The 26,282-nt window shown below is 28.2% G+C and overlaps 4 protein-coding genes across 5 annotated transcripts; 1 reads left to right on the top strand and 3 right to left on the bottom strand.

Moving 5' to 3' along the window:
- Positions 1-2,762: 2,762 nt before the first annotated feature.
- LOC122505179 (ankyrin repeat domain-containing protein 65-like) lies at positions 2,763-4,729 on the bottom strand. Its single transcript, XM_043616662.1, has 2 exons — positions 4,528-4,729; positions 2,763-3,433 (listed from the first exon to the last, which is right to left on the bottom strand). Exon 2 carries the CDS (start codon positions 3,338-3,340, stop codon positions 2,942-2,944), a length of 399 nt encoding a protein of 132 aa, XP_043472597.1. The 5' UTR covers positions 3,341-3,433; positions 4,528-4,729; the 3' UTR covers positions 2,763-2,941.
- Positions 4,730-9,139: 4,410 nt separating this feature from the next.
- LOC122505222 lies at positions 9,140-11,557 on the bottom strand. The gene is made up of 2 exons (XM_043616715.1): positions 11,470-11,557; positions 9,140-11,097 (listed from the first exon to the last, which is right to left on the bottom strand). Exon 2 carries the CDS (start codon positions 11,043-11,045, stop codon positions 9,435-9,437), a length of 1,611 nt encoding a protein of 536 aa, XP_043472650.1. The 5' UTR covers positions 11,046-11,097; positions 11,470-11,557; the 3' UTR covers positions 9,140-9,434.
- A 149-nt stretch (positions 11,558-11,706) lies between these two features.
- LOC122505259 (ankyrin-1-like) lies at positions 11,707-18,472 on the top strand. Of its 2 annotated transcripts, none has more exons than XR_006301899.1 (2): positions 11,707-11,910; positions 18,253-18,472. XR_006301899.1 is itself a non-coding variant. In XM_043616767.1 (2 exons), the coding sequence occupies exon 2, from the start codon at positions 14,645-14,647 to the stop codon at positions 16,943-16,945; it is 2,301 nt and encodes a 766-aa protein (XP_043472702.1). In that variant the 5' UTR covers positions 11,707-11,910; positions 14,550-14,644; the 3' UTR covers positions 16,946-17,366. The 2 variants fall into 2 exon arrangements, 1 of the variants encoding a protein (XP_043472702.1); XM_043616767.1 differs by lacking the exon at positions 18,253-18,472 and adding an exon at positions 14,550-17,366.
- A 148-nt stretch (positions 18,473-18,620) lies between these two features.
- LOC122505319 lies at positions 18,621-22,067 on the bottom strand. The gene is made up of 2 exons (XM_043616830.1): positions 21,925-22,067; positions 18,621-21,022 (listed from the first exon to the last, which is right to left on the bottom strand). The coding sequence occupies exon 2, from the start codon at positions 20,157-20,159 to the stop codon at positions 19,356-19,358; it is 804 nt and encodes a 267-aa protein (XP_043472765.1). The 5' UTR covers positions 20,160-21,022; positions 21,925-22,067; the 3' UTR covers positions 18,621-19,355.
- Between the last annotated feature and the right edge of the window lie 4,215 nt (positions 22,068-26,282).

Here is a 26,282-nt window from a genome sequence, read left to right as displayed (position 1 = left end):
TTTAGTATTTTATATATTTATTTTTTTTTATATTTCCTTTTTGTTTCATCATACCAACCCCACATAACCTTGGAGTGCGGAATCCAAGGTATCTGTAGGCAGATTTCCCAAAATTCCCTAAGCAAAAAAAAAATTTGCGATAAAGAACAATAAAATAGCTTTAATAGTTTTAGAGATACAGTCTCTCAAAGTTGACCCTTTTTGAGGTTAAATTGCAAAAAAATCTGTTTTTCGAAAATAAATATAAGTTTTTGTTATTTTTTAAATATAGACATACACAAACGTTATCGAACGATTAATATGTTCATGAAAAACATGTAAATAAACTCAAATACGAAAAAATAGGAAAAATACAGAATTTTACTTCATACTAAACGGTCATGTATTTTGAAGTGTTTTGTTTATTTTACAGTTCATCCACACACAATTTAATCAAGTTTGATATCGTTTGTGTATGTCTACATTTAAAACATAACAAAAACTTATATTTATTTGCGAAAAACAGAATTTTTTGCAATTTAACCTCAAAAAGGGTCAATTTTGAGATACTGTATCTCTAAAATTATTAATGCTATTTTATTGTTATTTCAATAATTAAAATTTATCGTTAAATTTTAATTATTGAAATAACTAATACGAACGAGTGATAAAGTCATATTACCATCTATTTTATTGTTCTTTATCGCAAATTGTCAGAAATTTAGTCAGCTTTAAGTCCTCTGTAGGTCATTTTTAAAAATAATTAATATTTTAGAAGTCATTCTGAAAAAACTAAAAAATAGCGAATTTTGGCTAAAATCACGAAAAAACGGTTTTCTTGCGGAGGGCATAACTCGGTCAATTTTTGAGCTACAAGGATCACTTTTTTGATAATTGCTCAGAATTTTATATACTTTCTTTTCTATAATAACTATTTTTACCCTTAAATGTAATGGAAAGCGGTAATTTTCAAAAAACTGCTTTCTTGCATCTATTTTGCAAAAATTTTTTGCTTTCCTGACGGAGTTCGAGGAACTAAATTTAGGCCCTTTATTTTGACCCCACAATGAAGGGTTTAAGCAAAAAAAATTGCGGTCCTGAGATAAAACCTGATATGCCCTCTTTTTCGACTAATTTGACTGGACTAATGAGTCATTGAGGGTGTCTACTAACCGGAAAATAGCCGGGAATTTAATTTGACCGGAAGCCAAGAATTTTTTGACAAACTGGAAATTTTATCGGGTTTTATTACAATTTCTATAGATATTTGTACTCTTCTCTAAATTTGAATTTGTTAAAAATAATTAATTTGATAGTAAATACCAGGCACTGATTCAAATATAGTATGTAAATAAATTAAAAAGAAATTATCAAATTAATATAAATTTTGTAAAATTTATTAAAGGATTTAATTATAAACTTTTTAACAAATAGAAATTTCAAAGTATTTTAATTTAATAGTTAATAGGTTATAAATTTTCATAAAGAAATTTCACATTCAATTAAAACAAGATACACACTTAAAATTTTTTATTAAAATTTAATTTTCGCAAATTTTTTTTTTAATTCCGAAAAATGAGATATTTGAAATTTTTCAATATTCTATTGTTTCAAGATAATTAAATTATAAATTCAATATTCTATTGTTTCAAGATAATTAAATTATTATAAACAAATAATAAACAAATTTTGAAATAATTAAAATTTCTTTACATTCTATGAAAAATAATTGAATTTTTTTAAAAATTTTATTTAAATTGTTCGAAAAAAATCCAGGGATGTTAGTGACTGTAATTACAATTTCATTTGTAAAACATATAGTCCCTCTTAAAGTTTTAAATCAATTTTTTCGGTCTAAAAATTATATTATTATTCAATAATTGTAATTACTGAACTTCTCTTAAAATTTTATAATTTTAAATTTCTGAATGTTCAAATAAATAATAATTTGTTTATTTCTTAAGCAAATTAAATTTTCATTACTTATTAAGTAAATGATTAATTATTACTGCTTATTATATAAAAAAATTATAATAATGTTCTTCGCAATAATTGAAATATTTTTATAAATAATAACATTCTTTGGAAAGATTCAATTACTTTGATAAATAGTACAATTCTTTGCAAAAATTCAATTATTATCACTATAATTCTAATAAAATTTAATAATTAAATTTCCAATTATAGCATACAGCCCTTCAATGATAAACAGAAACTGACAAGATTATTTTAAAAAATTGAAAAAATCCTTTGTTTAATTGAATTATTTTCCAATTTTTTAATTAAAATATGTAAAAGATTTAAAGAAACTGGTCAAAAGAATTTAATTATTCATAGAAACTCTAATACAAATTTTTGATGCCACTTGTACATTTATTTATATTCAAAATTAAATAAATTGAAATTTGATGGGTAAAAACCCGGAAAAATTTAGGACAAAGCCGGGAAAAACCCGAGAATTTTTTTTTATCGAAAATATAGTAAATGCCCTGTAATGACCTAATGACGAACAGTTAATCTCCGGATTTGCAATTCGAAAACAAAAACTTTAATTAGCACTTTCAAGAAAAAGGTTAAATAAAGGTTTAGTAAAAATCGATTAAACTTTTTTATCCTTTAATTTGTGAAGAGGTAAAAAAATTAGAAAAAGAAAATCGATTTGTTAATAATTCTAAAAATGTACATAAACAAAATTATTTGAATATTATTTAAATATTAATATTAACCTTCTGAAAAATCGTTTTGTTAAGTGCAAGAGTTTAACTTAGTAATAAAAATATTAATTATTTTATGTGCTGCTTTTTTATTTTACAATACAAATTGTTTACTATTCAAAAACAGTTTTTCCCTTTTCAGATGGAAAGATTTCCGGAAAAACTCCGAAAACGACAAAGAAAATGAAAAAAATTTTTAATAAAAAATAGACTTAAAAAGTGACTAAAAATTAACGTAAAAAATTACGTCATTTTTTATCCCAAAAAATTACGTCCTTTTTTACGTCCTTTTTTACGTCAAATTTTACGTCATATTTTACGTCCTTTTTTACGTCATTTTTTATGTCAATTTTTACGTCACCTTTTACAATAGGGATTTGAACGTTTCCTTTCGCCAGTGAAACATCGAGCGGTGTTTTGCCCTTAATATCTTGTACCCCAATAGTGGCTCCATTACCTAAAAGTGTCTTTGCTATTTCTGCATGTCCTCTTGCAGCCGCCACATGCAGCAACGTCCTGCCGTTTATCGTTTCTGTCGCCGAATGTTTCTTGAGCAGAGAATGAATAAGATTTAATTCTCCATTATGGACTGCGAGAAACAACTCATTGTAGTCAGAAGTATCGTCGTAATTATTTGAACTATCCATGACAACAAATTTCTAGATCCGAGTACAATTTAATGAAGCTTTGATATAGTGATCTACAGTCCCAAATAGGAGAAACAGCTCCAATTAAATATTCTATAACAAAAATGAGAAAGTTTTCATTACCTATTTAAACAAATTCTTATTGCTTCCTCATAGATGAAGAATTTAGTACTAAATGATAATGAGGAGTTTTGTTACTATACTGTTTTAATGTGTTTATTGGTGAAATTTTTCAATTGTGATTTTTTGGACCATTTCGATTTAATTTGTCCTAAAAAGACCAAAAAAACGTGTTTTTAAACATTGTCCACGCGTGTGTAAAATACAATTAAATTATAATCTCAATATCTCAAAAAAAAATCTTTTTTCAACCATGAATTTAAAAAATTATGCAACACTAAAATGTTTCTCTTTGCTTTTATTACTGACTAATTACAAATTACAAACAAAATGAAAAGAACAATTTTAAGGTATTAAGTATTTTATAAAACGTGTTAATATTTACAGGTTCACATAAGTGTATAAAAATAAAGACCTCATTGAGGGACATAAAAGCTCATTTTTGATTAAATGTCATATTATTAAAATATTTTAAACAAACTTTTAAAAAACGTTCAATTTGTTAACGTAAATATGCCGACGTACAAACATTGTTTTAAAGCATAAAGCTTAGTTATTTTCTATTATATAGGATAGATGGAATTTTCAATACAATATGAACGTTTTTTAAATTCTCTACGTGAATATAAAAAGTGAAATTAGAGTCTCTAAATATTCCAAATAATAGTTTTCGTCGCTGAGGGTCGATGTTCAGGGTCATGAAATTTCTATTTACAACTTGTTAAATTAATAATAAATTACATTTATGAATTCTCGATTTTGAGAAATATTAGAATTTTAAAAATACCCAAGAAAAGTGAAAATATGTAACGCATTCTCAAGAAAGGGAGGTAAGAAGCTAAATGTTTTAAAAGATGTTGTAAATTTTCTTTAATGAAAATGTACATAATAATGGGGATCATAAATACACTCACTGTAAACCATTAATGTTTAAGTCTTTGTGACATACAAAATATTTAATATGAACTGATTTCACTGTTAAACAATCAAGAAAAACGTATAATTAAATTAAAACCGCAGTAAAATAAATACAAACATAACCTTTATTAAATGATATGTATACTTACGGCCTTACGGCTACGGTATATCTACAATTTCTTCTTAGGTCTTCTTCAGAACGGGTCATATATGTATAATTGCATATAATGCAAAAAATGTTACTATCTTGCTTACAGGCTGAAACGTTATAATTCTTACAATTAACAACTGAAAAATCTGACTTGAAAGTTGACTCTGTCACTATGTCTCAGAATTTTACAACATAGATAGAATAGAAAATAATAGAACTATAACTATATTAGTAATTTTGATGGAGCATGCAAATGTACTGTTATCTAGGGTCCAAGGACCCCTTAAAGTAAAAATTGTCCAGAACGAAAAATTTACATTGGAGTAAGAGAGACAGATGAAAAAATGAATTTCCGTCCTGGACGGAACAACTGCTTCGCGAAAGTCGTTCACGAAAGCAAAGTACGAGTTAGAAAAGGACAGAGATATACACGGAGAGAAAGAAAAGTAAGCGGCTCTACCTGTCGGTAGAGCGGTTGCGTTAAATGCGAAACAGCCGTTCAACTTGAGGTTAAGCACGCTGCTTACTCTCGAGGGGAGAACGGTTCTCCTTTTTGGGGAAAGCGGGTACACTTTTTGGAAAGTAAGCGTCTCTATTTGTGTGGAGAAGAGAACCGATACTCCTCAAAAAGTATAACCGTTCGACGTTTGCGGCGCTACTGCTGCGCTTTATAAAGGGAAAACAGCGCTCTCTTGCCAAATCAAACGGCTCTCTTTTTTTTCTCTCCGTGTAGTTGTGTCCTTTTCTATCTCATGCATCTTGTTCGCGAACGATTTTCGCGAATCTATTGTGCGTTGGACTTTACGTTTCTATTCCGTTTTGGCCATTTATGCAGAAAAATTTAGTTTCATTGTTAAATATTTATCAAAATATATTTTTGACTTATAAGTACTTTTTATACATTTTTATGAATATAATTATATTGACAATATCAGGGAGTTGTCGTGTAAGATTGGAAAATCAGAAAATCTTATCCAAAAGTAGGGTAAAAATATCAAATTTTTATTCAACGAAAATTCTAATTTTTGGTGTCGTCGTAGAAAAATTGTTAATAAATTTTCTTTCTTTCCCTTAAAAAATAATTAAAGCCAATTGAAAGTAGTGAAATCCTATTTTAAAAAGGAATAATTATTAAATTATCAGTTAAGAGGGTTAAAAGTGTTTAAAGGTCTCTGAAATTTTTAGGTTATGATTTATTGTCTAACAGAATAACGGCCCTGACTCGTTTAAATGACGTTAAATTGGTAAACAATCAATTTTTCAGCAAGTTTTTCTTTGAACACAAACACTTTTTACAAAATCTGCCACTGTATGTATCTTATAAATTACAAAAATCCAGAAGATTGCTTGAATGCATGCAGAAACGCGGTTCCAATGAAAAATTGAAAAGTGATATAATGACAGGCTGTAATAATTTCGGATGGGATTGGAAAGCATTCAGAAAAAAATTTTGTCTTTGTTAAAAATTACAAAAAGAATTGAATAGCATTCATTTTTAGACGAAACGTGGTCCTATCGCTACAAAAAATAGTAAGGTTTAAACACATTTCCAGCAATATGAGTTTGTGTATTGTCACTCTGAAGACAATATACCCTTAAAACTCAAACACAATTGTCAACCATAAACTAAGAGAGATAACCCCAAAGATGTCATAAAAAACTGTCTTTCAATTCTCAAGTAGACCCTCTTTGGAGGTAAAACCATAAAACACATCGGTCCCTGCTGGAAGTAAATAGATAGAAACCTTTTCTCTTTTAATCCCTTTCTATTGCTAATATAGAAAGAGATATGAATAATGTATAACTTTTAATCTCCTACCTATACTTCTTTATGCCTTTCTATTCCTACCTTTATCAACTTGTTCGCTATTTCTTTTAATCACCTTTTTTGAATAACTTTTAATAGCCATTTTAAACCCTTCTATCTCTTTTTATATACAATCTTATTACAACTTTTTGTTATCCCTTTCAATCACCTTTTCTCTATTACTTTTAAAATCCTGTCTATTTCCTTGTATCTCTTTCAATGTTAGACCTTATAGACACTATTCTTTATACCTATTAATAACCTATTCTCAATACCTTTTAATAACCTGTCTATAAACTTCTATCTCTTTTTATGACAGAAGTTCTCGATACTCTTCTTTCTCCACATTTATAACCTTTTCTTAATAACTATTGATATCCTATTTATACCTTTCCATCGCTTTTTATGTAGGATCTTATTAACACTTATTTATTACCATTATTCCCATTATTGAGATAGAAAAAGATAGAAATGCGAGACTGCAAAACTATAAACCTTTTTTATTCCTTTTTATCATTCTTCTTTTCCGAATGTTATTCTTTTAATCTTCTTTCAATCCCATATTCTATCTCCTTACTTCATTTAGAAGAGATAGGGATAGTTAAGAATATGGGGATTTGAGGAGATATAATAAGATTATCTCTTCTAATCTACTATAGTATATCCCTTTCTATATACATACTCATAAACTTATACGCGCATGCGTCGATCTTCCCAGCTGTTATGTGTCATGGCGTCGGGTCAGTAGATCCGTAGATCAGAAAGCGTGTGTTATGCACTGTGCGATTGTACGTTTTTGTTTGAGTTTATAACTTCCATATTTTTATAGTTTATTGTAAATATATTTAACCAATAAATGTTTATCAGTAATAGACAACCAAAATTAGTTTTAAACTCACAAAGCATCGAAACTTTTCTAAAAATGTATTAAAGATTTACTTGCAAATTTTTTATAGTTAATCGTAATGAATTAAAACAACACGATTAAGAAACTCAATTAACAACAATAGAGAAAGTTTTTAATTGAAATTAATCGATTTCTTCTATAAGGGGTATCTCCTTTTTTACTTTCCTTTGGATTAGAAAGGATGTGAAAATGGATAGAGGAAGACAGAAATGTATGAATAGAAAGAGATTAAAAAGTTCTATCTTCTTTAATTCACCACTTTGCATCCCCAATTTTTTATCTCTTTCTATATATTTTTTTCTATATATTTCTATATCTAAAACTGTATATAAAGAGATTAGAAGGGATAAAAAGATATATAAATATAAAGTTATAGAAAGAGATAAAAAAATTGTATCTCTTTTAAGTATCCATTTTGCATCTCCAAACTATTATATTTTCTAATCTTTTTTTATCCCCTTTTTTTAATCTCTTTGTATCTCTTTACTTCCAGCAGATACTCACAGAAACGTGGAGGTGTACAATAAGCGCCTTCTGGAGTAAATATTTTTAGAAATTAGAAGCAATGCCTTCAAGAAAGTTATAAACATTACTTTATTATATACATTTATTAAAAACTTCATAAAAAATACATTCTTTAAATATATTTATAACATTACAAATGCAGTATAAAAATAACAAATTTATGCGATCCTTGAATTTTAAATTTAAAAATATAGGAATTTTTCTAAACAAAAAAGTATAAAACTGATAAGGCTACTTTTAAAACAAAACAATATTAATAGTAATTATTATATACAAATGAGGCTCCGGATCTTAAAAGGGCACACGCGCGAACACACGGCAAATAATTTGGCCCCTGGAGATAAAATTTTGAAGTTGTTCAAAATGAATTTTAAATTATTGTTTCTTATACAGAATTTCAAGGCGAAACTTTTTTTCTAATAAAAATTTTTTATATAATTTCTCGTTTTCACGTAAATTGAAAAAACGTGATTTTTTAAGTTAAGAAATTTTAATGAATTTTTGACTTCAACTCGTGACTACTTCGTTAAATATTAATATTTTTCCACAAAATTTACACACAATATTCTTCAAACTATTCCAAGAGTGAAACAATATTTGGAAATTTAAAAAAAAATTGTATGTCAAAGTAAATAATTATTTAAATAATTTTGTTGGAAAAATGATTCTCCTATTTTCAATTGAAAAAGTTGAGTGACGAATTCTCGTTTTCGGAAAACTTTCAGCGACAAAAATGTTCATTAATATGTAAGGAAGTTTTTTGGAAAATATCTTGCCATTTGATAATAAATTAAAGACAATAGAGCAATTTTAACATCGTCGCGCTCTGCTGTAAAATTGCGGCGTGGCGGCGCACGTGTAGCATGGCCGCCATTACAAGACCAATGCATATAGTTAGACATTGTTTACGTTTACAGCAGAGCGCGACAATGTTAAAATTGCTCTATTAACTTTAATTTATTATCAAATGGCGAGATATTTTCCAAAAAACTTCCTAACATATTAATGAACATTTTTGTCGCTGAAAGTTTTCCGAAAACGAAAATTCGTCACTCAACTTTTTCAATTGAAAATAGGAGAATCATTTTTCCGACAAAATTATTTAAATAATTATTTACTTTGACATACAATTTTTTTTTAAATTTCCAAATATTGTTTCACTCTTGGAATAGTTTGTAGAATATTGTGTGTAAATTTCGTAGAAAAATATTAATATTTAACGAAGTAGTCACGAGTTGAAGTCAAAAATTCATTAAAATTTCCTAACTCAAAAAATCACGTTTTTTTCAATTTACGTGAAAACGAGAAATTATATAAAAAATTTTTATTAGAAAAAAAGTTTCGCCTTGAAATTCTGTACAAGAAACAATAATTTAAAATTCATTTTGAACAACTTCAAAATTTTATCTAAAGGGGCCAACTTATTTGCCGTGTGCTCGCGCGTGTGCCCTTTTAAGATCCGGAGCCTCAAATATATTCACATTTTCTATTGAAACATTTTTCAAATGAAAAAATACTGAAAATGTAAAAAAAAAATAAAGGAAACTAGTGTTTGAATTTTAAATTCCCAAAAAAAGCAACGATTCTTTTTAAAAGGTATAATCATGGAGGAATTTTTGCGCCTTTTTTAATTTTATTTTTTTCACACTCTGAAGCGATACGCCTTTCATTGTAGTGTCTCTCCAGAATCAACAATACCTCGTAAAATTTTGTTTAAATCGAAAGATGAAACTTGATCGAGTTTCGTTTGCAGCTTCGTTATCTCATTAACTGATAAATTTAATTGTTGCCGTAAGCCTTCGTTTTCTTTTTTAAGATACGAAATATGTTCGATTAGATACGATTGAGAATTAACTTTATCGTTCTCTTTGGCAATTTTTCCGTCTTCGCCATTTGGATCAATATTTCCCTTATCTGTAGACATTGAACAATTTTCAATTTTTGATTTTTTATTCTTCTCTCCTTCCTCCTCTTCTTCGGGTTCGGAAATAGCCGCAAATGAACGTTTCGATGTCGACGGAGTATTTGCTTTGTTGATTTCGCCAGTTGTCGAACAAACAGATTTTTGTAGTTTTTTGTCTCCCTTTGATTGTAAAATTATAAAATAATCTTCATTTTCAATTGAGGATAATATAACGAATGGCACTGCCAATTTTCCTCCAAAAATAAATCGAAACTTTGCTCTAGAAAACGAAAGAAAATGTTGTGCTTCACAAAAAATTGAATTCGATTCAAATCGCAAAACAACGGGAAAACTAAATTCACTCCACTTATTTATACTTTCAGAATTAAATTCATTGATGATTTTAACAAAAAAGAGAATATTTGGTTTTTGATAATTTTCATCTAGAATGTAGTCTTCGTAGGATTTTGACGAATATTCAACAATTAGTTCCTTTTTGTTCGAAATGCAATTTTCACAAAGAGACTTCTTAGAATTGTTCCGTTTTTCAGTTTGACTGATGACAATTTTTAGCTTTTTTATCTGTGGATTGAGATGTAGGAGAAATTCCCAATAATTTTTTTTTGTAATTACATGATTAGAGGAGAGGGCATCGATATGAATGAGTAATTTTTTTGGAAACTTGTCGTATATTTTCTGTAAGACGTTATTGAGTTTTGAAGCCACGTCCATAAAGTTAATGAGGCCCATTTTCAGTAATCTAGATTCAAGGCACTTTGATTCCATGTCACTTTCTTCGTATGTCGATGTGAGATAACCTTTAATACTTCTTGAAGTCTCTTCTGTAATATTTGGAAAAGTAGAAGACAGAAATTCCAAGTTTATATTAAATTCCTCCGCTGTATTCAGAATGTTTAAGTATCGATTAATTAGTTTACAATTCATGCTGTGAATTTTACTCTGAGGATGTTCTTCACAAAAACTTGCCACTGGACAATGAGGACAATTTGTTAGATTTTCTTGTTTTGTTTGACGACACACGAAACACACTCGCGCACGAATAAACATTACAAATTCCAATGGACTTATTTCCCTTCCTAATTTGACAACTATTTCTTCGTAAATTACAATTAGCCTTGTTTGCCAATAAGACGTAGGTAAATTTGTAAACTCATCATAAATGTGCGACAATCCCTTTTCAATCAATAATGTTTTGATTACTTTGCAAAAATATTCGTGAACTTGCAAATGCTCTAATCGATGTGCTTCGGAGCAATAGGAAATCATGTTGCATTCACATCTTTTTAAATTGTCCCTCGATTTACAAATATAGCACTCATTGGGCAGAAATCTCTTCATCTTGAAAGAATTCATGTTTTTGAATTTCTTTTCTAAATGTTGATGACGAAATTAATTTTACGAGAACCTGCGAATAGAAATTTCATAAGTGTGAAATTTTAGAGAAAGATACCTAAGAAAGGTACCTAAGCAAAAAATTTGAGGTTATTATGTTTATAATTTTTGGCGTGAAAAAACAGAAAGAAAATTAATAAATTAATACAAATTGTTTAAATTCAAATCTTCGTTACATCCAAAATAATCAATAAAAACTAGTTTCAAATTTAAATATTTGAAAAAGAACTTTTTATCAAGATAAATCCAACACAAACATAACCTATAATTCGTTTGCTTCTATACGTTTCTTTGGGAGCGCGTCACATTATGAATAGAATTTCCAGGAAACCAAAGAAATTTACAAATATTAAGTAGAAAAATTGTCTTTTATTATTTTACTTACAGGTTTTAAACTTTCAATTGTTTATAACAACAATAGAGAAACATCTGACATTTAGTGTTTTCCGTAGTGTTTTTGTTTTGCTTTTTATCCAAACATAGAATAGTTAAATAATTGAGAATCAAAACCAGTACTATAAAGGTGTATCTACAATAATATTTAGGGTCCAAGAACCCCTCGGAAAGTAAGAATTTCACACCTCTGCAGCAGCTGAAGTTTCTATTCTATTGCGGATAATACTTTTATGGTTATAAATGTTTTCGACCTCCTCTTTATTTACAAATCAATTGTACTTATAGATACTTATGTAAAATAAATAAATACAATTAAAAAGTCTTGGTTCCTGTAATCCAAACATTGTAAAATGCCAACATTAGATTAATGTTTCGTCCTGGAAAATCTTCGAAATTATAAAAACGATATGTTGATATTGCATTAATCATGGTTAGTATTTATAATAGAAACTAATTTAATTATGTATTTATTTACTATTTTTATTCATTTCTCGGTATTTTTTTTAACTATATATAGATAATAAGTAAAGTTATAACAATATCACAAAAACTTTATCTGTTATATTTTATTTTTGACATTTTTACACTACACATTTTGAATGCGCATGTGAGAATAAATTTTTCGATGTCAACTCAAATCAACATCAATTGATCAATATTAAAATTTATACAGTTTTGGATAAGAATTAAAACATTGTTACTGTTATCAGATGAAATCCGTTCTTTATATTGACATTGTTCATGATCAAAAGAAACTAAAAGTTTATAATTGTAATTTGTTATTGATGTGTACAACAAATGAAATTTATAAATCTATAGCGAACAGTTTCCAATTTTGCATTTTTAAACATGAACATTGCACAAGTTGAAACGTACAGCTATATAGAAAGTCATTTATTATAAATGATATTAATAATCTTTAACGTCCTTTGGTATTAAATTATTAAAATAAAAACGATGAATGACATTTGATGCCACTCATAGTATCATATTGTTTATCATAATATAATACAATCTTTAAAATAAATAGTAAAACTTTGGTAATTTTAAATAAATGTGTTGAGATCTTGTAATTTTAGGTATATATTTGCATATGTATTCAAATAAGACTGAAACGAAATAAAACTTTTAAAGTCAACATTAAAAAATGTTTAGTGAAAAATATTTCAAAAGATTTACATAAACATTTTCTTAAAATCATTAAAATACATTAAAACGCAACATTTTGTATGTAAATGTAATATTTATGGCATTAAATGCTTATAAACTTAAAAAATAAATTTTTTTTTTAATTTGTCTGGATAATCGAAAATTCGAATAATGTGGTCTTACTATATATTTAAGATCAATATATAAAATGTTTTTAAATTGCTTTTATTATTATAAAGAAAAATGTTTCAATAATTTATATTTCACAAAATAAAAAAAAAGTTATTAAAATCTGTATTATTCTCAAATTAAACTATAATTTAAAAATATACAAGTTTTGAATAAATGTGAAAGTTGAAATTATTAAATTAATTAATAGAAAAATAAACTTTCTGAAATATTATAAATAATACTATTATTCAGATATAATTAAAATGAATAGATTATAGGTATTCAAAAAATATGTATGTTATTGTTTTTTTATATTTTCTTTTACAGTTCTAGCTTGTAAGAAATAAAGATATAAAATTAAATTTTAACCATTATAACTAAAAAAAATAATTTTAAATTTATAGTTGTGTGTCACTATATCCCAACCTTATTGAAAAATTCGGTAAAATATAAGGAAAGAATTTTCTTCGTGTATTCAGGGTGTCCAGCTGCCTTGAAAACCTTAAAAACCTTGAAAAGTAATTTAATTTTTTTTGATCCTTGAAAACACCTTGAATTTTATGACAAAACCTTGAAAAATTAAAATTCTTAAAAAAGAGATTTATTTCCTTGATGTTTTAAATTGAATTCTCTTCAATATTTTAATTATCTTTATAAATATAAAAATTCTTCGCCGAAATTCAATTATATTCAGGAACTTTAATAAAATTCATTGCAAAATTCAATTATTTTCGTAAATAATAATATTCATCACAAGAATTCAAATATTTTCAAATATTTTAATAAAAATCATAGCAAAATTTCAATTATTTTCAAAAAATTTTCTTACTTCGAAATGGTTTTCAATATTCTACTATTTTAATAAAATTTTCGAAAAGAATTTAATTATTAAACAAAAGTTGTTAAAAAATTCTACACAAACTTTCAATTATTGAAAAAAAAATTAATTAAATCAATTAATTAATTAATTAATCAATTATTTAAAATAGAATTTGCATAATTTTTTTTCGCAAAAAAATTCAATTATTTAAAAACAATTTTGATTGATGTCTCTTAAATCGATGTTCTTTATATTTCTAATATTTTATTAATAAATTGTATTTAAAGTTATTTATGAATAACTTTTGTATGTAGAATTTATAAAATTGTTTATATTACTCTCTAAATTTGAATTAGTAAAAATGTTTTCTAATTTGAATTAGCGACTGACTTTTTGCTTTTTAATTAGTAAATTTCACTAAAAAAATTAGTAGAAATAATTATTTATTAGTAAAATTTACTAATTCAAAACCAAAAATGACGTCATTAAATCAATTAGTAATCATTTTTACTAATTCAAATTTAGACAGTAAGTAAAAATTTACTTGAAATGCACTATTATACTCGATTATAAATAACAAATATTTTGAAAATTAGTTCCCTAAAAATGGACCTTGAAAAAAATTATTTTGACCTATGACTGATTCAAAAATCTTCATTTTCTTCATTCATAATGAAGTATAATTTCTAAAGTGATTATTGCTTTATAATTCACCATATTTTAATAATAGATTTTCTACCAATAATTTATTTTTTAATTAATAGAATATAAGCAGTTACCCCTAATACAGTCGTACCTCGATCATCTGCATCTCTGTTATCCGAACTGAAAAATATTTTATCAGAACTTTTCCACCACCTTACACCCTAATTTTCATATTTTTACATTTATGGGTACATTAAGGGTGCATTTTCAACTTTTTGTTGTAGAATATTTAAGTGGAGCAATGATTCCTATTTGAATTGCAAATCATCGCCAAAGGAACAGAAAACTACCTTCGAATCTAAATCTTCTATTTGTTGCCATGGATTTTACGAATGATTACAACGACATTTCTGAGTACAATGACCTGTTTCTCGCAGTCCACAATGGAGACTTAAATCTCGTTCATTCTCTGCTCGAAAAATATTCTTCGACAGAAACTATACGGGACAGGACGTTGTTGCATGTAGCAGCTGCAAGAGGTCATGCAGCGATTGCAAAACTGTTCATCCCTAAGCGAGACAGAATTAGAGATACACCACTGCATCTGGCGATTAGGGAAAACCATCCTGAGGTATTCAAACTTCTTTTAGAGGAAATTAACCTGAATGCAAAAAATTCCTTTCGCCAAAATCCACTTCACTATGCAGCCATCTATAATCGCCCTGAATTCGCAAAGGCACTGATAGATAATGGCGCCATTATTGACGTTAGTGATCATATAGCACAAACGCCACTTGATGTTGCATTGGCGAAGGAAAACGTTCAAATGGCTGAAATTCTTTTTAAACACGGTGCAGTTTTGAGTGACAGCGATTTGACATATATGTGGCCTCTTCGTTCCGCAGTTGAAAACGGAAATTTGGAAATGGTGAAGCTGCTCATGGCGAACGGATGTAACAAAGTCGATGTTCCAAATAATGATGATATTTATTCAAAATCTTCTCTTCAACTCGCAGTATCGTCCGGTCGCATGGATATTTTAGAATATCTCTTGAAGAATGGGGCAAAAAACAGCGCAACAGTTAATGCGGATAAATTAGGCTTATTGTCATTAATTGCAAGGAATAGCGGTAGTTTAGCTTCTTTAAAATATTTAATCGATCTTGGTTTTAAGACGGAAGTGGCAGAACATATATTTTTTTGTTCAATGGTTCAAAATTTTCATGACGTGTGGCGATATTTATTGACATGTTTCTCGAAGATTAATGCAAAAACGTTTTTCAAAGAGAAGCAGCTTCATTTTTCAATTCGAATGGGCCAAGTGGAATCTGTTAAAGCAATCGTAAACGACCCAGCAAGTGAATATAAATCGGACCCTTTTGCTAAAAAATTAGCTGTTTACATTGCTGCTGAAAGTGGCAATGAAGAAATATTAGAAACTCTATTAAACGCTGGTTATCCCATTGACAGTCTGTTTGAATTTACAAGTCCTCTTCACGTTGCAGCAACATTCGAGCACCCGAGACTAGTGAAACTGCTATTGGAAGCTGGAGCTGATGTTAATTTACAAATTGAGCAGGACCTAACGCCTTTACATTTCGCAGCATGTGCAGGACAACCAGCAGTAGTGAAATTCCTTCTTGAAAATGGTGCTGATCCCTCCAAATCCAATTCGTTCAGCGGAGCACCATTAAAAATGTCCTTGAAACTATCTTCACCCATGTTTTCTTCCAGACCTATTTCTTGGTCAGTGTTTGAGGGATTGGTAAAAGTGACGGAGACGCTATATCGGTATTCAAAAACCGAAGATATTAAAAGCCTAGTTGGATATGCAGCTAGAATAAGAGTTCTAAGAATCAAGAATTCAAGTACAGAGTCAAATGGACTAACAACGGACGAAAGTGATTCTGAATTTCGTCCCGAAATCGTTAGATGCTTCTTTAATTATCTAAGTAATAAATCAATTGAGTATTGTTCTAACGAAGTGTTAGATGATCCGTTTCCATTAGCACATACACCAGAATTGTTGCACCTTCTGATAGATTATAATGATTCTAATTGGTGTTTTCGAATCCGCTTAAGTGATGATGAGAATAATTACAAGTGCCAATTGCTCCTAACTAGTTATTCTAGAAACATTGGTAATCTTTTAAATACCGCAGGGACCATTAACTTGTATACGGATGATTGCAAAAAGGCCCACATAGAGGGTAATATAGTTTTTTTAAAGCTGATAGTATCGCGAGTAGTACTGTTAACCTCAAATTGTTATCAACCTTTGATTGTATTTTGTTCAAAGAATAATTTTAATGATTGGCGAAATAAGTGTTTAAAGGAGAAATGGGTCATGCAAAGGGCGAAAGTTAGTAAAAATCTGAAATTCACTTTCTATGATGTATTAACGAAATCAATTGATAAAGTTGCGATGTACACGTGCAACAATGACTTTTTAAAAGCAATCGAATCTTGTAATAAAAAATTTCCTATATATGCTGATTTTTTGAAGGTAAATGTCGAAATAGCAGAAAGAAGAAGAAATTTCATCAATGAGAGCACGACGTTAATGTATCGCGTGGTTGAAAAATGTTACAAAATTCGAATTTCTAATTCTGAAATTCGTCACATTTTCCAGTATCTCTCAATTGTAGATTTGAGAAGATTTTCAGCAGCTTGTTCCTAAAATGTAATTTTAATACATTTAAAGCAAAGATCAGTTTTTATGAATAATTTGTTATTCATTTTCCTTCTATGATGAAAAAATTAATGTAATAATAATGTTAATGTTTATTAATGTAATAGAATATAATTTAAATTTTATAAATAAGTATTAAGATCACGTTAATTTCACAGTTTAAATTTATAAATGTATATTAAAATTACACCGTTAACTAAGCTTTATGCTTTAAAACAAATGTTTGTACGTCGGTATATTTACATTAACAAACTGAACGTTTTTTAAAAGTTTGTTTAAGAAATATTTTAATAATATGACATTGAGTCAAAAATGAGCTTTTTTATACCTCAGTGAGGTCTTTATTTTTATACAGTTATGTGAACCTGTAAATAATAATACGTTTTATAAAATACTTAATACCTTAAAATTGTTTTTTTGTTTTTGTTAGTACCTGTAATTTCCAAAAACCCTCTCATTTTAGGTATGCTTTAAAATTGTCATATTTTTTAAGGCTTTTATTTGCTTATTTGATACTAAAATATACGATACTAAAATGACAATAATAATTGTGTTTATTATTGTGTATTACTAAAAGTATTAATTTTTTAACTTTTTTTTTTTTTAACTTTTTATGGGGATAGGTCAAAATTTGACGTTTTCAGTCTTAAAATTGCTTATTTAAGAAAAATTATGCATACTATTAGACTCAAAGGGAACTTTTTAGTTTTGTTTCTAAACTTATAAATTATCTTTTTACGTTGGAATGGTAAAAATATATGAAAATTATTTATTATTTTTCCTTCGCGACATGGAAAAAATCAAGTTCTGCGCTACGTGGAGAATTATCCTCCTACATTTTTAATTAACATTTCAAAAGTCTTATTTTTAAAATTTTTAGATTTTTAAAAGTTTAATCTCTTCGGCTACAATGAACAAAAAACGTATTATATAAGAAGTTAAAGGATGCGTCTTAAAATTAAATACAAAACCAAAGAAAAACAGTTTAGTTTCCTAATATTTTTCTTAAAGTGTGGATTAAGAAACTTTTTTCACAAAATTAAAAATGCAAAAAAAAATACAATATGACTTTATGAAATGAGTTCTCACAAAGCATCAAAATCAAAGCCATACTATAAAACTTTTTCACAAATCATCAGACTCACAAAAAAGCATCAGAAAATCTGAGAAATAATCATAATGTCTGATGTTTTGTCATGATTCCGTATTATTTTTTTTAGTATCTTTATAATGAGAAAGTACATAATAAGAATTTATTTAAATAAGTGATACAAACTTTTTTATTTTTGTTACAGAATATTTAATTGTAGCTGTTTCTCCTATTCGGGATTGTAGATCACTATCAAAGCTTCAGTAAAGTGTACTCGGACCTAATTCTTCAATTTGTTGCCATGGATAGTTCAAAAGATTACGACGATTCTTCTGACTACAATTCTCATAGAGAATACATGAATTTATTATAATAATAATATACATTTTATAAAAAATCTGAAACTTTAAACTTGTTTTCATCTATATTTGTCAGTTATTTCTTTTCCTGTAATTTCTAATAAACGATTACGAAACTGCCTTCACATTTTTCAAAATTAAAAATGGCGGATCCAATATGGTCGACATTTTGTTTAAAACTTTATACTCCGATTACCTTAATATTACGAATACTGATAAAATTTACCAAATTCCAAAAAATTTCAAAAGATTTTTTAACATTTCAAAATGCATTTTCAAGGAGAGGAATAGTACTTTCAGATGTCGAACCAACCTTTTTAAAAAATTAAATGTTACATATAACCTCAAATATGGCCAAAATACACAATTTTTGCACTTTTAGATTAGAATATTATTCGAAAACATGACGTGCTCCAAAAATTCTTGCAATAACTATAATACAGTTCTTACAAATAGGGGTTTAAAAAAGTGTAGTGTTTTATACCAATTCTGCACCAGAAATTCCCCTTACACAATTTTAAATAGTTTATTAATAATTATTATTCTTAAAATAATAGTTAAACACCCACAGTAAATTCTAAAAATTGTCTTCGAAAAAGATTTATTAAAAATAATTTAATAACATAAAAATATTTTTATAGAATTACAAATTCCTTTTTAAATATAAAAAATAAAACATTAAATGGAATTTAGACAAGTATTCTTTTATATCGAAATAATAATAATAATATTATATCCTTGACAGATATTTACATTTCATTTCAACCTTCTTTCAAATTTTAAATCCTTAAAAATCTTAAAGAGAATAAAAGAAAAAGAATATTTGAATTTTAAATTCAAAAAAGAATATAAATTAGAAGAATCTTTTTTAAAGATATAACCATGGGGGAATTTTTGCGACATTTCAAATTTTTCTTCTTTTCACACACGACTAATTCGTATGTGTCTTTCATTGTAGTGCCTCTTCAGAATCGACAATACCACGTAAAATTTTTTCTAAATCGGAAGTAACTTGATTGAGTTTTGTTTGCAGTTTAGTTACCTCATTAACTGATGAATTTAATTGTTGTCGTAAGCCTTCGTTTTCGTTTTTAAGGTACGAAATGTGTTCGATTAGATATGATTGAGAATTAACTTTATCGTTCTTTTTGGCAATTTTTCCTTCTTCGACATTTGGATCAAAATTTTCCGCATCGATGGACTTTGAACAATTTTCAGTTTTTGATTTTTTATTCTTCTTTCCTTCCTCCTCGTCTGCAGGTTCAGAAATAGCCACAAATGAACGTTTCGATGACGATGAAGCAGGTGTATTTGTTTTCTTGTTGATTTCGCCAGTTGTCGAACAAACAGATTTTTGAAGTATTTTGTCTACCTTTGATTGTAGAATTATAAAATAATCTTCATTATCAATTGAGGATAATGTACTGAATGGTGTCTTCAGTTGTCCTTCGTGAATAAATCGAAACTTTGCTCTAGACGACGAGAGAAAATGTTGTGCTTTACAAAAATCGGAGTGTGAATCGAATTGCAGAATAATGGGACAATTTAATTCACTCCACTTATTTAATCCTTGAGACAGTCTTTGAATATTGATCTCAACATAAATCAGTATGTCCGGTTCTTGATAATTTTCATCCAGCATGTAATTTTCGTAAGATTTTTTTGAAACTTCAAGAATAAAATTCCTTCCCTCTGAATGACAATTTTTACAAAGAGACGTCTTTAATCCAGATGGATCTGGAATTGTAGTCATGACAATTTTTAATTTCTTTATCCGTGGATTCAGATGCAAGAGAAATTCCCAAAAATTAACTTTTGCTACTGAATAATAATAGGAAAGGTCATCAATGTGAATTGTCAATTCCTCTGGAATTGTGTCGTTTATTTTTTGTAAAACGTTATTAATTTTTGAAGCAAAGTCAATAAAATTAATGAGAAAAACTTAATGTAATTTCGAGAGCACTCCGAATGTGTTTGTTTTAGTTGTTACATACGTCAATGTAAGATCATCAATATTTACGGACTGATATTTCTCTTCAATAAATGGAAAAGCAGACGATAGAAAATCTAAATCAATATTTAATTCCTCGGCCGTCGTTAATACTTTCAAATATGTGCTCATTGTTTTACAATATTCTTTATGAGTTTTATCATTTTTGTGTCTTTTGCAAAAGCTCGCTACTGGACAATACGGGCAATTAATTAAATCCTCTTGTTTTGTTTCGCAACAATCGAAATAATAACAAATTCGTGGAGAATAAAACATAAAATTCTCCAGTGGACTTAAAGTTCTTCCCAGTTTCTTTATGATTTCATTCCGGATTTCTTCTCTTGTTGTATCCCACTCGAGAATGCTTATATAAGAAAGCTGTTCATAAATGTGAGTGATTTTTCTTCTTTTCAACAATTCTTTTACTGCTGTGCAAAAATCTTTGTGTGTTGATTGGTGTTGTTGTCGATGATCCTTTGAACAGTAGGAAATCATGTTGCATCCGCATCTTATTAAAGTTTTTCTCGATTTGCAAATGTAGCATTCATTCGGAAAGCATCTGGCACTCTTCGAATAAATAGGCATCTTTTATGGATTAAACGGTAAGTCAACTAATTTTTCGAAATCTGAAAATAAATAACAACACTAAGTTTAGAAGAAAAATTGTTCTTTCTTATTATTTATTACCAATTACCAAAGTTCTTTAATAGGTATATTTATATTATTGGTGTACACTATTGCAGCCACAGAACGTCAGGCTCGAGTCATGTTTAATCAGAAAGCTTTAAAAGTAATTAGGTTTTTTATACAAAGTCGACACAGTTTTTTACCTGGAAAAAGGTCAACTGATCGACATATTAAAGGGCAATCTTTTTATTTGTTTATATTTATTTAAACATCATATACTTGTTTTTCATAGACTTAGAATTCATCCAACAATATGCTCTTATTATGTATGCAATATATCCTTTAGAACTTAAATTCAAAAATGATATCTTTATTTTTTATTTATCAATTACGGTTTTCGAGATACGTTACAGTTTTCTTAAAAAAATGTTTTTTATAATAAATTTTAGATATTTGTAATTATAGAGATTTCTAGATTTTAAATTTATATTAATTTTACTTGAAATTTTAAAATTGCAAAACTTTTGAGCAATAAAAATTAGGTTAGAGACATTTACCGACTATATTTCGGTGAGGGACTGTAAATTAAAAAAAAAATTTCAATGCTCAATAATCACAATCCATAAACATCAGGATTCAACAGGAGCATAAAAAACCCTTTAGTCAGAATTAACCATAAGCTTCAGGAAACGTCAAAGTAGTCACAAAACATCAAAATTTCTGACGTTTTCTCTTTATTCCTGATTTTATTTTTAGCAGAAAAAATATTAATTAAAATACAACTGCTCTGGACAAAATTAATTGATTCAATATTACCTATATTGAATATTTCGAAGCGAATATTTCTAACCAATGAAAAATGAATTGAAACTCTTTATTTTTAAGAAAATAAAAAAGTTACCTCTTTTTTCCTTTAATATTTTCTCTTCTCAAGTTGATGTATTTTGTATATATTTTACTCACATTTCAACAGTTTATTAACAATAATTAGAATATTATTAGGTTATTAGTTAAACCTTTCAACATGAAAAATGAAATTGCGAAATAATGAATTAACACAGAATGACAAACATAGAGATGCAAAATTCTCGGTAATTTAAAATCCGGTTATATTCTCGAGAATATTCTCCTTCCGGAGAATTTAAGAAAATTTTCTCTACATTTAAATGCATGCGTGCACTTATCTGTTTTAAAATAAAAAAAATTGTATAAATTAAAATTGATAATAATTAATTAAATAATTAACATTACATAATATTAATAAATAAAATAAATAATTCCGTAACAATATAATTTCGTTAGAATAAATAAATAACTTAATATTTTTGAAAATAAAAAACCTATGTTCCCGTGCAACTGAAAAAACCATAATTTCAATAATATTGTATAAAAGAAAAGTTAAATTGGTATAAAATACTTAAAGTACATAATTCAGATTATATTATAAATTAATTACTTATTTGAAATAAATGTGACGCTTTTTAAATTTTTCTTGCAGAAAGTTTGTATTCATTATACTACATATATACTTAAACATTACATTGTTTAGTAATATTTTACAAAACACTGAAACAGTAAACGGCGATATAAAATAAGAAAGTAATAATTGAATTTTTAATTCAAATAAACATAAAAAATAGAAGATTCCTTTTAAAGAAATAAAAATTTAGACATAAATACGGATTAAACTTAGTTGTTTTTACACAATGAATCTGTGTCTTCAAGTTCAGTGTCTGTAGTATCGACAATATCGCTTAATATTTTGTTTATTAATTTGTTCTTTTTGCTTAAATCAAAAGAAATTTGTTCGAGTTTTGTTTGCAGTTTCGCTACTTCATTGAATGATAAATTTAACTCTTTTCGTAAGCCTTCGTTTTCGTTTTTAAGGTACGAAATATGGCCGAGTAGATACGATTGAGAAAAATAATTAACTACATCCTTGTTGTCGAAACTTTCCAAGTTGACGAGAATTTTTTTATTACCTTCTTTTCCTCTTCCCTTTTCTTTCCGCTCTTCTAAATTCTTTTCCGTATTATCGCCTTCCGCACTTTTTTGTCCATCTTCATTTGAATCAAGCAATTCGTTGTCGACAGACTTTGAAAATTTTTCATTTTCTTCAGTTTTCGAGTTTTTTTCTTCCTCCTCTTCTCCGGGTCCCGAAATAATGACAAATGATCGTACAGATGAGGATGGAGAAAGTATCGTACGATCTTCTGATTTTTGTTCAACATTTGATGTATGAACTACAGGTTCAAATTCAGAATTTTCGTTAGTGGCGCAATTGTGAGAATTATCCGTCGGAATCAAATGACACTTGTCCTTTGGTTCTGACTGAGTAACTTTAGAAGCATCTGCAATATTTTCAGCACAGTTTAGAATGGAATCAATATTTTTAACTAAAACAGTTTCAGTCGTGTTTTTCCCATTTTTTTCCTCGCAGAATTCGTCCTTTACTGCAACACAAGATTTAGGAAGAACTTTGTTCTCTTTTGTTTGCAAAATTATAAAAAAGTCTTTGTTTTCAAGTGACGACAATGTAGCGAATGGTGTTGTCAATTGTCCTTTGTGAATAAATCGAAACTTTGTTGTCGAAAAACAGATAAAATGTTGTGTTTTACAAAAAATGGAATTCGATTCAAATCGCATCACAATGGGAAAATCAAGTTTGGGGCCGTCCATATATTACGTAACGCTAATTTTTGAAAATTTTGACCCCCCCCTCCCCCCATGTAACACGCTGTTACATACATTAGCGCCATTTTTTTGGCTTATCGTAACAAATAGCTTGACCCCCCCTCCCCCCAAAAAGTGTTACGTAATATATGGACGATCCCTTTACTCCAGTTGTTTAATCTTTCGGAATTACATTCATTGGCGATTTTCACGTAAAATAGAATATCCGGTTTTTGATAATTTTCATCCAACATGTAATCGTCGTAAGATTTTGACAAATATTTAACAATTAATTCTTTTTCCTTTGAATGACAATTTGGACAAAGAGACGTCTCTAAATTGGACCGATTTTGGGTTGCAGTTAGAACAATTTTTAAATTCTTTATATGCGGATTGAGATGCAGAAGAAATTCCCAATAATTTTCGTTTGTGATTGCGTGCTCATAGCTAAAGGCATCGATGTGAATTGTCAGTTTTTCTGAAATCGTGTTGTGTGTTTTTAGTAAAACTTGATTAATTTTCGAAGTAACATCAATAAAATCAATGAGTCCCATTGTTAATAATCTCGATTCTTTACCATGAACCTCCATATCACATGTTTTATACGTCATTGTAAAACAATCTATATCTTCGTATTGATCATCCTCTCCAGTAAATGGAAATCTAGACGATAGAAATCCTAAATCAATATTTAATTCCTCGGCCGTTGTTAACCTTGAGACGGCCGGGGTGGCCACTATAGTGGCCACCATTAATTTTCACTACTATTTTCATCGAATTGACTTTTTATTTAATTTTACTTATTAAAAAACTAGTAAAATTTTTAAAAATTTTCCGGCCCTCTAAAGGTTAATACATTTAAATATGTGCTTATTGTTTTACAATACTCATCATGAGTTTTATCACTTTCGTGTTCTTTGCAAAAGCTCGCTATTGGACAATGCGGGCAATTAATTAATCCTTCTTGTTCTGTTTCATCACAAATAAAACAAATTCGAGGCCGACTCCATATTGACAATTCCAGTGGACTCATAGCTCTTCCCAATTTCTTTATGATTTCATTATTAATTTCTGATTCTTTCGTAATCCATTCGAGATCAAATATATGAATAAGCTCTTCGTGAATGTGTGATATTTTTTTTATTTTTAACAATTCTTTAACTACTTTACAAAAATCTTCGTGATTTGATAAATGTTGTTGTCGATGACCCTCTGAACAGTAGGAAATCGTGTTGCATTCACATCTTATTAAATTTTCTCTCGATTTGCAAATGTAGCATTCATTCGGAAAGAATCTGGCACTCTTTGAATAAATATCGCTCATTTTTTGTGTCAAACGATAAGTGTATATCGAACTGTTTTTCGAATTCTGTAAATAAAAAAAATAGTAAATTAAAAAAGAAGTTATCTTTTTTCGAATTTTATTGTCTAAGTTCTTTAAATTATATAAAAATGTATAAATATAAATTTAAAAATTAGAAACTACAAATTCAGAAGTTAAAAGAGAATAGAAAAAATAATTTTATTTCCTAATATTTTCTTTTTTTTAGGTTAACATTAAATTATTCTTAAAAATGAAACATTTATTGACTTTTATCATTCTTATTGAATTTAGAATTTAAAATTCAAAATTATTTCATAAATAATTGAGATTTGAAAATTTTCTCTTTAGCAAAAGTTTAATTTTTCTGAGCAATTATTTTTTGTTTTAAAATATATTAAACAAATCAAATTAAGTTTTATGTGCGTATTTTACTTACTGTTTATTATTTATTAATAGCAATTACAAATTAGAATTTTATTAATAAAGTAACGAAATTCACTGACAATGACAGTAAACCTTTCAACATGGAATAAATTACTTAACACAGAAACACAAATATAACTGCAATGTGGTTGTGAGTTGTGACCGTTGTGACTGGTGTGAACGCGAGTTCAATATTTGTCGGCATATTTTTTCATCCGACAGAGGTGCAAATGCACCTTTAAGCATTGTTGACATACTTGTAAAAACAGCCTTATTTTGAAATCTGCGCCTGCGCAGCCCGTTTTGTTATCACAGCTGAAGTTTCCGAGTTGAGATTCGGTCTTCTACCGCCGCAGAGGTAACATCGTGTGCTCTCTGTGGTTCTTTAGTTCGCGTCGTGAAAAAGTATTACCTACTTCCTGCAAGCCCGAGCGCTGCAGACGTTGTTTCTTAAGAGTATTGTGCTGTAGTGTTTTCCTATTAATCAAATCGTTATTCTTCGTCGATAAAATAACCTGTCGCGTGGGCCATTGTGGCCGACGAGACAGACGCGTTGCGCGCGCATGCGCAAGGCGAACACCCCGTAGCGTCTAAAAATCAAGGAAAAAAGAATGTCCTCAAGCCCGAAGGGGGACATTATTTCGGACACAGGTCAACTCGGAGACGAAAACTCGAATGGCTCTACTGTAGATAAAGAGACTGCCCAAATTGCAGATGCTCTCTTGTTTTACAAACACCAGGTAAGCAACAAACGATTCAGGAGTGACTCTTCGAGCTCCACTCTTTCAGACCATTCCAAAATGGATGTCGAGACATCAAACGACCCCAGTACTAAGAAG

Source organism: Leptopilina heterotoma, unplaced genomic scaffold, assembly GCF_015476425.1.
Source record: "Leptopilina heterotoma isolate Lh14 unplaced genomic scaffold, ASM1547642v1 Lhet_113, whole genome shotgun sequence".
Taxonomy (NCBI): domain Eukaryota; kingdom Metazoa; phylum Arthropoda; class Insecta; order Hymenoptera; family Figitidae; genus Leptopilina; species Leptopilina heterotoma.
Note: the sequence above shows the minus strand (reverse complement) of the source record. Positions and strands in the feature narration are given on the sequence as shown.

Excerpts from the sequence above, each read along its gene's own strand:
- LOC122505222 (XM_043616715.1), bottom strand. The coding sequence starts at position 11,045 with ATGAATTCTTTCAAGATGAAGAGATTTCTGCCCAATGAGTGCTATATT.
- LOC122505179 (XM_043616662.1), bottom strand. The coding sequence starts at position 3,340 with ATGGATAGTTCAAATAATTACGACGATACTTCTGACTACAATGAGTTG.
- LOC122505319 (XM_043616830.1), bottom strand. The coding sequence starts at position 20,159 with ATGACTACAATTCCAGATCCATCTGGATTAAAGACGTCTCTTTGTAAA.
- LOC122505259 (XM_043616767.1), top strand. The coding sequence starts at position 14,645 with ATGGATTTTACGAATGATTACAACGACATTTCTGAGTACAATGACCTG.